The sequence below is a fragment of the Gobius niger genome, assembly GCF_951799975.1.
Source record: "Gobius niger genome assembly, chromosome: 7".
NCBI classification, from domain to species: domain Eukaryota; kingdom Metazoa; phylum Chordata; class Actinopteri; order Gobiiformes; family Gobiidae; genus Gobius; species Gobius niger.
In genome coordinates this window covers 12061817-12075188 of record NC_136858.1, presented here as the reverse complement: position 1 = coordinate 12075188, position 13372 = coordinate 12061817, and the positions used below count along the sequence as shown (strand labels likewise).

The following is a 13372-nucleotide window of genomic DNA, read 5'->3' as shown; positions in this document are numbered from 1 at the left end:
CTCTGGCGTCAGTCAATGCAGTGAAAAGGCTTCCACTTTTAAAGAGGGAGTATTATGCTTTTTTTCAATCACATAGCACCAGTCTATAGCACACTACAATGACGACGAAACCTTCTGTTGGTCTGTAAATGCAGTAAATTAAAATAACTGCCTTGTATAAAATTGCTCTCTCAAAATGGCTGCAGCGAATGTCTTGAAATAGGCCTCTGTCTCTTTAAGAACCTCTGACCCTTTCCGACACGCCCCCTCCACACACTGGCATCAGTGGGGAGGGGGTTCTGCTGAGGAGCAGTGGTTGGTTACTCGGCTGGTGACGAAAGCTCGGAGGCGTCTCCCGGAGGTGGAGGCGTTCCTAGGAGGACTCAGGCAAAGCTATCCCTAAGATGGCTGCCATCAGAGTTTTTACAGATTACTCAAAAATGCGCGAATGTGCCAAGGCAACACTTCAGGCATGTTTTTAATGAGGGAATGACATAATAACATGATGCAAAGCTTGAAAAAGTCGATTTTGCATAATACCCCCCCTTTAAGGGCTGCTGTACAAAAATCAGCGTTGTTCAAAATATTTCAAAAAGGACGGGAACATACAGTTAAAAAAAAAAGACATCAGGCAGTATAGTTGAAATGCAGAGACTTCAGGTCACGTAAATCCCTGAAACCAGAGGTAAAATATGTAATTAATTTGTAGCATCGATTTTTCAAAAAAATTCTAATATTTAGAGTTTAAAAGCACGAAGCCGGCTAATCAGCTATGTGCTAACTATTGGACAAAAAAGCATGCAAAGTTAATTTGAACATTGAAACTTAAGTTCTAAAATAATTTTGCCGTACTTTATAGATTTCTTTCTTGTAAAATATCCGCACAATAGTCAGTAATTAGCACATAACTGATTTGCCAGCATCGGGTTTTTGAAATCTTGATATATTTTTTATTAATTTTTCGAAAAATCAACACTAAAAATTAATGGGATTTTTTATGTCTCAGGCACGTGACCGGAAGTGGGTGGGACTGTTGAACACAATCTCTGGTTGAACAAATCAACCCTTCAGAAAGGAGAACACAATCCAACATGTTAATTTTTATGCATTTATTTATTGAACATTAAGGCATAATGACATACAATCATATAGAATTTAGAAGCTACCACATCTTTGGCTTTATTATAAAAGTAAGGCACATAAAGACAGTAAAAACGGGACACATTGAGATCGACATATCACAACGCTCTCATCAATGATTGCAAAGAACAGGCTAACTCTTTAAGCTATTCAACTACGATTATGTGAGCAGAAGTGTCAGCATTCTCACAAGCCCCACACCCGGGAATGTTTAGAAAGTAGCTTTGTTTGCATATTGTGATTAACAAAAAAATAATCTATAGACGGCTACACAACCATCCTGCAGCGATTCTGCTATACAAATATACAAGACGGACTGGAGATAAAGATGTCAAAGTGAAGCAACCTGTAGAGTTTGCTTTTTGGAGGGATTCTGGCTGGTGCTGGAACATTTTGATTTTTTTTTTTTCTCCCTGAGTGCAAACATCAGAGACAGACAGTAGAACAAAAACAAGAATATTGAAAAAAACAACAACATTGTGTTATACCATTGCGGTAGTGGCCGAGTGGGCTGGCAGCACTCTCGTAAAGTTGAAACAAATTAATAGGACAAAGCAGAGTTTTGAGACTGTTCATTTTCCAGTTTCATAAAAATATTTTTCTTGTTCCGCTTTAAAGTGCATATGACTTATACATTGCCAAATTCTATATTACTACCATGGCCCTTATGTACAGTACAGTTACACGACGCAAGTTATGGATCTTTCCCCTTTGTATCCGCCCATCACTAAACGATACAAACCAAAACATTGACAAAACATTGATACTTGAGCAAGCTTATCAATATTTTAATTTCTTTAAATGTTTGTGTTTTAAATCAAAATTCCTTCTGATCAGTTTAAGCAGGCGTGCAACATGAGAGATTATGAGTTTGGTAATTTCCCAAATCTCAAAACATTTCAATGTAAAACTAAACACACTTCTAATGCCCAATATCCCTACTCCGTATGTTACATCTTGGGCCCATTTCCAATAAAGAAGTTAAAGAAATATCATTGAAAAAGTTGTGAAACCAGAAGCAAATAAGACATTTTTTTTAATAAATATGATTATGGCAAAATTGATATTTAAGCTTTCCATATGCACTTTAATAATACCCGGAAGAAGAAAAGACATGACATTTTCTGGAGCACAAGCACTAAAAAGAATAACATGTAACTGTAAAAGGCCCATAAATAATGATAACTGAAGTGTAATGCTAATGTGGAAAACATTGACTTCCCAGTAAACAACACACTGCAAAAAGTAAATATCAAGCATTGGCTTAAATGACTTGAATTGAGGAAATGTTTCTTGTTTTGAGCGGTTTTCGCTCATTCAGACACTTTTCCTGATCGGACCAAGTTTACTTTGCTTGTTTGTGGACATTTCAGACCAGTTCTAGGGTAAATCTCGCTTGAAATAAGAAAGTAAAATTGCCAATGAGATAAGACCAATTTTCTTACCCCATTGGCAAAGAAAATTACCTGAAATAAGGACGAAATGTATTGAAACGAGTCAGAAACATCTCAGAACAAGTGAAATAATCTAGGACAAATGCCCAAGAACGTCTTAACTAGTCAAAACAGGTAAAATGTGGATTATTATGCTCAAATTGAGATGTTTATCTGATCTAGTTAATTACTTTTTGCAGTGCAGCTATGGTCTGTGAAAGTCTGTAGTACACTTTGCCTCCACTAGAGAGCGCTCAACTACAACAGCATAACAACTGGCCCAGCATTCAAGCACAAAACCAAAATGTCTCTCTTACTAAAATGATTTAAAACATCTTTAAGATTAAGTTGCTCTAAAAACAACAACAACTATTACCTTAGAACGAGTGTCATATTAGCGCGGAAGCCAACGTGATTCATCTCATCTCTCACAAATTGAGGCGTTTTGTGATGATCAGCACCTTTCCAGAAGAAAAAGGCAACAAAGAGTAAAGCTATGGCCCCGCTGTTAATGTAACCTCTCTGTCGCCTCGGTGTGTTTCATGGTAGCAGAAGTCTTTTCAAAACTTTTGCTACTACAGTAACGGAATGGATGGAAGCTGCACGAGTTGGGTATCCCACAGCAGTTGAGATTTTGGCACAATTTTGCGGCACCATAAAATCAGGACAAGATAAACGGATAACATAAGTTCGTCCTGTTGCACATGTTTCAAGCCTGTATGCATTCAATAGCACTGGCTCGTTGTAATACGGTCAAATCGACGACAAGGCAGCTTTGAGCAAACTGGCCACGAGGAAGGCTAGGACCGCTCCTCAAACCTGTACAGACCAACACCATTTCAGACTTCTCCATTCACTCACCGACTTTGAAACAAACCTTTAGGTTATTTACTAAAAAAGGTGTCCGAAATTCCGTCGATGAGTGCACTGTCAAGTTTTTCTTCTTATGGCAGGTTGGACCAATAATACAAACCGCTTTCGCAAAGTACGAAAGGCCAGCACGATTAATTGCAGTTTTAAAGGCTTGCAACTGATCGTAAAACTCCGGGGGATTTTACGCACAAGGCCCCATGGAGAAAACCCTGCTACCCCCTCAGGTATTGACACAATGCAAACTGTCCCATCTCTCTCTCAAAGGCAAGTCCCAAACAATCTGCAGAATCCATCATCTCTACTTATTGCTCGTGTGGAGGTAGACATTCGTGCTTTTAACTTTCCTCCACAGTCGCACGCATTCCCTTAGAGTCCGGGCTAACACTGTTAAAGCGAGGCCGACCTGCAGCCTTTTCCGGCGTTTTCTCGGACTCCACCCACCCAGGATGGGCGCACGCATCGCTCCACACAAGACGGTAACGGCACTGGATTTGCCAAGGGGTCAGAAGGGGTCTTCTCTGCTTCTCTGAAATGAGTTTTTGGTTTTTAACTTGTGCAATAAAATAGAAAATTAAGAGTACACCGCGCTCAGAGGACGGTGAGGCCGTCTGTTTGGGGCGGGTGCGAGTGGGGGTGATTCGAGTGACTGGGGTGACTGGGGCGGGGTAGTGGCAGTCCCAGGGCCTCTACTTTGCGGTCCAGGGTACCCGAGCCAAGGCTTCCTCCGCCTCCCCCCCGGGCCAGCACCGCCATGGTGTCCCTCGACATGCCGGCGAACTCGAAGGCGAACGTCCCGTAGAACAGCATGACGATGACGCAGAAGACCCACTCGAAGATGGCCGACGCGTGCTGCAGGACGAAGCTCTCCTGCACGAAGAAGACGCCGCCTGAAGAGAGTGGGTCAAGGAGGGAAACTGGGACGTGGGGAAACGTCAGCTCACACAAAACTTAATATTTCAGCTTAATATAGCGGATTTTTATCAGCTTTTAAACAAATGTTTAAAAGGACCTGACTTGTTCCTGGGATCCTATAGTTCAGGACTCTTTGATTGGAAATAATAGCATTTAAGTTGTAGCAGCATGAGCTTGAATTTCTCCCCATTGCTGTTTAGTTAAATATTACAATAACTAGAACTATGAGATAATATCTTCGTTGAGGAAATGGACAGTAGCATGAACTGCACATGTAACTGTGATGTGGCGAGCATCATCATCATCATCACCATCTGCTGTGGCCAGAGGATACTGAGCACCAGGGCAACGAAGGCCAGCAGCGTCATGGCGGCCCGGAGGTGGGCCACGTTGTACTCCCCCTGGGTCTTGGCGAGCCGGTATGTCAGCGCGGACTGCAGGCCCACGAACAGCATACTGGTGGGGAAGGCCACTCCGGCGCCGACGTAGTGCAGGACCTTAGCGTTGTCCACCTGCACAGACACGCGACAACAAGCAAACTATTTTTTACTATTATTCTACATGCCTAATTCTGAAATCCATCTTGATAATGTATTAAGGAGAATTCACCAAGCTACAATGTTCTTTACATTCATGAGATTGAGTAGGAAAGAAAAAGGCTGCACTTTCCACTGGTTACAAGAATGATACAAAAACACTATTGACGAAGAGCTGCCAAGGAGGATGTGACCACACTCTCACCGCACCATCCACACACACACACACACACACACACACACACACACACACCCACACACACCCACACACACCCACACACACACACACACACACACACACACACACACACACACACACACACACATACAGAGACTCGGCAGCACATAACCCCAAACTGAACACACACAAGGTCAATGAACATTTCCTGCTTCATATAAACAGCGACGCTTTACTCTGCGCACTAATGCTAATGCTAGTTGTTAGCATTATGGTGATGGGTAAGGCTTTGCTCATAGGAATAAAAAGGGCTTTGTTTGTAACGCGAAAGGTTTGGATGTTAAAGTGGATAAATCCTGCAATACTGTGGCTTCTTAACATGCTTTTGGGTTTTGAAATTTTACTTATAACCATAGACTGTAAAAACATGGATGTAGCGCCGCTAATAGCTGCAGGAAGCCTAATAGAAAATGGGGGGAGGCTCCGGAAGTCCTTACTGAACACAGGCTTGTCATCGTGACCTCCACGTGTTTGTTTTAACCTGCACAACATCATCCTATTTTTGCCAATTTTATTTTTTACCTATTCATAGAAGCTGGCTCCAAAACCCCAGACAAATAGCTAGCATAAACAAGCTTCAGTTAGCCCGTGCTAAACGCTATGGGGAAGTCACCCTCACTTAGTCTTATTGCTATTCGACAATTAATTACTGTGCATGGAAAAGAGACTTTATCACCAGGAATATGATGAAGTCTTATCATGAAATAAAACATGCCTCCACTTTTAACATGCTAGCAAATCAAAAGCATTATGATGAGCGCCTTAGAAGAGCTGCAGTCTGGCATCGATCCAGATCCATAACGACGGTTATTATGGACTGTTAAAATCTAGTACAATACACTATTAGTATGCAACAAAATTCACTGTGTGAATGAAGCAACATAGTACTCCACGTATGTTATAACATGGCTCAAAGCAAGAGAACATTTTGCTTGAGAATTCCCTTTAAAGGAATAGTTCACCGTTTTTCGTTCTTGTCCGAGCTTAGACGAGTTGATGCGTACCTGTCTGGTCTTTGTGCGTGCCCTCAGTCACGCAAAAAGACGAAAGATGTTGTTAGCATTTGGCCTCTCCCAATGTATTCCTATAGCTCCAAACGGGGTGAAGTTGGAAGCTACCACGCTCTTCCAAGGGCACCCACAAAGACCAGACAGGTACGTATCAACTCGTCTAAGCTCAGGTAAGAACATATCTCAGTATGGAAAAACGGTGAACTATTCCTTTAACTAGTCCCTTTGTCACAGAGAAAAAGGGTTACGGATGTTTAAAATGGGAAAACCAGCAAAAGTAAAACAACCTTTATTCCAGAGCACACAAAACGCCTGGACTTAACATGAGTGAAGCGAATAAAAAAAAAAAAAAAAGCTAAATTGCAAATCCTGTTTTGCAGCAGAGGCTATTTGAAAGCTGAAATTAAAATGCCATGACCAGAACAAGCCCACTGAAACAAAGAACCACCACAGGGATGACATGAACAGCTCTGCATGTTTCTACAGTGACTTGAGAAAACAAATCAATAGAGGAGCAGCCGGTGCCACTCCAGTGTCCGTGTGAAATCCATGACTGGGCGTTTTCCCGCGGGTCCCGGGGTCTGCAGACTTGACCTTGTGAATGTGCTGACGTCAAATGTGGCTTGATGATTCAGCGAGAAGCGTGTAATAAATGAATCCCTTCTGACCGGTGTTTGACTGCATACATGAATATCAATGATGTGCACACAACACAGCGGATACGGTCCCTCCTCCACGGAGAATGGCTTCTATGCGGCATTTCTAAATGCAAATGAGCGCTCTATTGGGTACATGAGGTATTTTACTTTTTAAAATAATGTCTTTGCAAACAACAGACAGCAAGGAGTGAGAGACTGGGCGGATCATGATTGAAAATTTGCTTGGAAGTAGTAGGAAATGACACGATTGTAAAATAGTCAAAACGAGCTTTCACTTTTAGCAAACAGCCCGCTAGCACATGATGGCGGCGTAATGAACACACCGTTAGCGCAAAATTGAAAAACGTGGAGGGCAATTTCGAGTTCCATCTAAAACGAGCCAAAACTACAGATCAGAGCGCTTCAAGAGTAGAAGAAGAAATCCCAATCACCATGGATGTATTTAATTATTTGAGCAAACATTTTTAGCTTGTCTGACAATCTATCCCAAGCTGCTACCTTTTTGTTTAGATAAACAAGCCTGCTCCAAATGACCTTTTAATGAACATTCAATATTTCCCCCCCATTTAAAACCAACATTAATGAACAGAACTGTGTGAATGAAGCATGACAGTTCCGCTTTAACACAAAAGGGTGTGGGTGGGAAAGGATGGATGTGACAAGCTCCAACTGTCACTCCTGTTTCTAGTTTCACTTCATGTCACTGACAATTTACGGGAGAACTTGAAACTTAACTAAAACCTCAAGTTGGGGAAGTTACATTCCTAACAGCTAAGAGTGAATCAACGGTCAAAGAGGTCGATCGGCCGATAACGTAATGCAGGCTAGAAAACGTTTAAGAAGCTCTTAGGCGACGCTCTTTCTAGTTTATTTGGCTTTAGAAGGAGCTAAAACGTGATTTAGCTAACTCGTGTCATGATATTAAAGATTTGACAACAATTAAACAAGTAAACAAGAAAATCGCAGAATTTGGATGTGTCTGGCAAAGTTACGTTAAACTTAAAGCCACACCGCGTAGAATTTTACCCAAAAAATAAAATTGAAATACAAGCTTTTATTTTATGACAGATATTTCCAGCATTAAAAATAATTCAAACAAACATGTGATTTTGCTGTGAGCGGCTCAGCTCTCCTAAGAGATGACATAAATTTATCGGGAGTGGGTACGTCTCCAGCTCGTTTCCATGGAGATGTCGACTGAAGTGGGTAGAATTTGAGATTTAAACAGTTTAGGTTCCCATCCAAATTCATTCTTTGATTTCTCACTGCAGTAATAGCATTTTCTGTGTGGAGCCGGTCATTAGGAGCATGTTTTGTACTGATGGCAACAGTATAGTCCAAAATGTTACACAGTGTACCTTTAAAAACATAATTCCACACAATTTGCTTAGACCTGCAGACGTCGATTGTAATCTTTAAGTTACTCAGTTTACAAGATTGAAGCTGCCGTTCAAACAAAATGGAAGATCTAACCACACAACAGTTTTAATGCAGGATTTACTGAGAAAAACCCAATTTATCGAACACAATCTGTCTTTCAGAGGCAAATTGTTTTCATCGCCACATCCGCGGTGCCCTGAAATGACCCGGATGTTAGAAGAGCTAAAACTGATAAATTATCTGTAACATCTCATTTGCAAGAAAAAAATCAAGACTGTATAGATGTCACACGGGAGAAAAGAGGACAATTCACTTTTCCACTCAGAAGAGAAAGCCAGGGCAGGACGGATTTTTTAATAAATCAGCCTCATGCCTTTAATAAGGCTTCATATACAGGATTATAGACAAGAAATTTGGAATAATAGGCCAGAAATATCGGCATCGGCGTTAGAGAAACTCCCATCGGTCGACCTCTAAACGTTATCTGATGTAAGCAGAAGTTTTCAAAAAGGTGTCACCTACAATGGGTTGTTAAAAATTCACTTCCTCGAAGACACTGAATTTTGACCTCTTATCCAAGAATCTTCTTCAAACAACCCAGTCCAAATGACTACTTTTTGAAAACATTTTCAGCGCTGCATATGAATCACAAAATGGGTAATGTTGTACAATTTACTGTTCTTGAATAAATGTCCCGGCAACTGAGGGGACCCTATTGTGCATGTTTTAACCTCTTAACCCCCACCTGAACCGAAGACATTTTCTCCAGTTTGCTATTTAAGCAAATTTAAAAACTTCTCGGAAAAAAAGCTTCATTTTCGCCTCGTTTTTGTCACTAGACGATGAAAACAAAAACAGTAACAAAAGAGCAAGAAAAAAGCAATGAAAATGTGACAAAAGAGCAAGAAAAAAGCTCCCCAAAGTTATGTCAAGTGACTTGCTCAAAAATGTGACAAAGATCTGTTTCGATCAGTCCAGAGGCTTTCAGATTTGGGTCACGCTGAACTGGAGAAAATGCACTCGGTTAAGGCGGGGGTAAAAGGTCAACAGGAAAGAGACACTGACGCAGGCGAGGGAGAGATATGCACACACTCCACACACAACGGTTTCGTAGGGAATTGAACCCGTGATCTTCTGTTTATATGGCAAAACGCTAATCACACAGCAGTCACGATATTTTCCGCAACAATAGATCCAACTTTTTTTTTAAATACACGAACAGGCCTGGAAACAGCAAGGCATTGATTCATCTCAAGAGAAACGCATCTAAAAGTAGCTAATTAGCCGTTTGCCAAAAGTAGCCGGGTCACCTTTTCGCCGGCGTCTCAAACGCTGAGCTGCACATCTGTGCATGTTTCTGCCCGAGTCGTCAGTGTCAGAGAGGCCTCTCCACAGCTGTGCAGCCGGGGCCTTATGTAACACCGTTTGAAATGAAAGCCACTGCTGATGCTAATCGTGCTCGTGCCCACGTTATTATATCACTGCCATGAAAATACTGCAGATCAAAGACTTACACGCACAGCTATTGTAGTTGTCTAATAAAAGCAAAACAAAAAAAAGGACAAAACGGACATGTGGTATTGCAATAGTGTAAGTCAGTGTTTCCCAGCCGGGGGTATACGGGAACCCCTGGGGGTACTCCAGGACCGAGCAAACTATTTCAGATTGAAAAAGAAGGAGAGACTGAACATTACTTTGATAGGAAAAACTACATTTTGCAGCAAAATGTGTAGTTTTCAGAGAATTTATAGTTTATTTTGAACGCAATATTGTTTAAATTTACTTATAAATATCACTTTAAAGTACGGATGCACCGATACCACTTTTTCTAAAACCGATACGAGTACGAATACTTTGATTTAAGTACTTGCCGATACCGAATACCGATACGAGTACAAGGCAGTTTCTTCAACATTCTTACTTTTTTCACAGCAGATTGGTTTGTAATTAGTTAATTTACTCATTTACATTTCCTTAAGTAAAGTAGGCGACACATTTAAGAGCAGTTATATTAGAATTGTGCTGATGCCATTTATTTATTTTATTTTATTTTCATTCAATATAATTTTACTGACAGTAACTACATCCAGCACAGACTCTGATTTAGAGAGTGCAGTCTGTAATAAAGTCAGGTCTATGTGGATTATTGTATTTCCACTAAAGAATTCTACAGTTTGTTGCCATTTTCGCTCCTCAGCTGAGAGGAAATGGTATCGGTTTCTGGTATCGGGACCTCATGAATGAGTACGAGTATGAGTACAAGCATGTGGTATCGGCCCGATACCCGATACTGGTATCGGTGCATCCCTACTTTAAAGTGATTTCTTTCTAAATAAACCGCAACGCCCTTGAGGCAGGAGGTACACGGACCACCACTGAGGCCCAAGGGGGACAAATAAAGGTTGGGAACCACTTGGTTAGGGTGACGGTGGTGCAGAGAGCAGAGCAGGACGTCTTGTGCCCGAGGTGCACACTGTCGTCATGTCCTTGGGCAAGACACTTGACTCGCTTTGCCTCCAGTATGTGCGTACACTGGTGTATGAATGAGAGGGTGAATGGGTGAGTGGCTCCTGGATGTAAAGCGCTTTGAAGCAGGTGGAAAGGCGCGATAAAAATGTGACCATTTACCAATGGTGTAAGTAACAAGGTTCAGGTCACTGTGCGGGTTATAAACATGTCCAGGAGCTCTGACATTAATGTCCAAGTATTAAAGGCCCTGTACCTGATTGTTAGGTTTTGTTTTAACCTCCACCTGAACCGAGCACATTTTCTCCAGTTTGGCTTTACCCAAATCTAAAAGCTTCTTGTAAAAAGAAAGTGAAAACGCAACAAATAAAGCCACAAAAAGCAAAAAAAGTGTGACAAAAAAAAGTGATGAAAGTGCAACAAAAAGTGGCAAAAATGAGATGAAAAAGAACGTGGAAAAAAGTGACGGCAACAACTCAAGGAAAAAGATCAGTTTTGTAGGTCTCAGCTTTCAAATGAGGCGTTACACTGTTGCTCTCCAGTCGAAGAAGCTTTTAGATTTGGGTAAAGCCGAAATGGAGAAAATGCGCTTGGTTAAGGCGAGGGGGTAATAGATTAACAAAAGAGAGACGAGCAATGCTTAAGGTGTTAGTGGAGGTCTAAACTCATATGAAGAACGTTTCACAACTGTCACGACGCTCTTCATGGTAAATCTAGCCTGCGATCAATAAAAATGCTTCATAATTAAATGCACAGCAGTTCGTTACTCCACTTAAAACGGGAGTGCCCGACTTTTTGTTGTTGTAGAGTACATTTATTGTTGCCACTTCAGAGCAGGTCGTAAACACAGCAAAACCCAGACCTTGTTGCATTGTCTTCAAACTGACTGTTTATTGAGCAATGCAAGATAGAAGCAGAATCTAAATTAGTGCAAATTATTTTCACTTTGCCACCGCTCAAAGCTGTGCACAGGCGTGAAACGAGCATATCATTAATTTGCTTGAACAATACGGATGTGCCAAATATACTGGTAAAATATACTGGAGGGAAAGGAAAAAAAAGGGCATAAGGGCTTTAACCTCTTACCCCCGTCTTAACCGAGCGCATTTACTCCAGTTCAGCTTTAACCAAATGTGAAAGCTTCTGGACTAGAGCTTACAACCAATAGGCACGTGTAAACGCCTCATTTGAAAGCTAAGGCCTACAAATATGATGTCGCCGTTTTTTGCGTTTTTGTCGTGTTTTGGTCACTTTTTCATTTGATTTTTGTCACTTTCTCATCGCTCATTCGTCGTTTGCTTTTTTAATGCTTTTTTTTTGTTGTGTTATTGTTGCTTTTCCAGAAGGTTTTTGTGTGGCTGTAGAGGTTAACTGCTAAACTAACTTTTCAGAACACGGTTGTAACAATAGGGTTAGCAGGTTTTCAACAAAATAAGTCCTAGTCCATGCAGCAGTAAACTTACAATATAGCAAAACGTGCAACCGACTCAATTCGCTTGACATTTCGTGGTCTAAATCTTCAAGTAAATTCCAATTCGTAGGTAAGAATCACAAGTCTCCGCCTAAAGCTGATCTCCAGTCCACACAGCGTCTGCCCGGCCGCTCTACACACACCCAAACATGATGATTCATTTCCCCCTGGCCCTTCCCGTGAAATTCCTCACACTCTTTTCTGCTGAGCCGAGGTCCCACTGGAGAAACGGGCAAAAAGGTGAAGACTATCTTTAGCGTTCCCAGACAAGCGCCGTCTGTGAGCGCAAATGTTCAACTCTGACCTCGTTGCACTGTCACACATTTCAAAGCAACGTGTCAGAAAAAGAAAAAAAAAGCCACATGTTATCACAGCGCATTATGTGATAACTGATAAATGTGGGACAATTTCCACTTTATACATTTTGTTGTTTTCCTAGTATAAATCAGGACCTCTCCTGTGTTTGGTTGTGTTGTGCCGCCCCCATAAACAACACAGTCTAAAGAAATCCCGTGCACGTCTCATTAAAGCTTGCCTAAATATTTGGCTGCGCTCAACACACGGGCACTCGAGCGGGGTCGCCCCAGTTTGAACTTGAGGACATTCCTTTAGCGGAGAGAGAAGTCAGCTTCTTCACTCACCGCTGAAGTTTGAACACAAAGGAAACACAGAGATACTTGTTCTGAAGGAGACAACTGTAGAGCGAGGTCAGAACGTTTTTAGACCGCTCTAAATTGTTTTTATTAGTAAAAAATCTACATTGACTGCCCTTTCAGAATGGTTCATTACGAAGATACAGAAAGGTAAAGCCTCAGTTTAAGGAAACACTTGGGGAAAAACAAATGTGTATGGTATAAAAGGTAGGAATACTTTCCCATCACACATTATGTGCAATAGATACATACTAGAGGTTGAGACTGATTTTCCAAATGTCTCGTTTTTAATCCTGTGTATGAAGCTTCTAATCTGTTCTAATGTGTCAGCGTTGAATTTTGACAGCAGGGGGCGCTTTATTAGGGGCATAGGACTGATTTATTAAGAAAGTCTATCTCTTATTCCAAAATTATAAGCAAAAGTCTACAACATAAAAAATAAAAACTTAAAGTGCATATTTCCATCGCGATGTTCTTAGGAAGTGTGGGAGGATTCACTTGAAGTCTATGACTGGGCTCTTAACATTGCAAAAAACAGGAAGTCTTGGTATTTTCACTTCTGGCTTTTATCAGCATTAGATTGGTAGATAGCCGGTATTGAAAAATAACCGAAATAAGAATA

The 13372-nt window shown here is 41.2% G+C and overlaps 1 protein-coding gene across 1 annotated transcript in view; it reads right to left on the bottom strand.

Moving 5' to 3' along the window:
• Positions 1 to 3667: 3667 nt before the first annotated feature.
• Positions 3668 to 13372, bottom strand: part of LOC306965497 (transmembrane protein 150A) — a 33218-nt gene continuing 23513 nt past the window's right edge. The window contains exons 7-8 of the mRNA XM_079559976.1: positions 4672 to 4849; positions 3668 to 4312 (exon numbers count right to left, since the gene is read on the bottom strand). Of these exons, the coding sequence (XP_079416102.1) occupies positions 4014 to 4312; positions 4672 to 4849 (477 nt within the window). The 3' untranslated portion in view covers positions 3668 to 4013. The remainder of the gene's footprint in view (positions 4313 to 4671; positions 4850 to 13372) is intronic.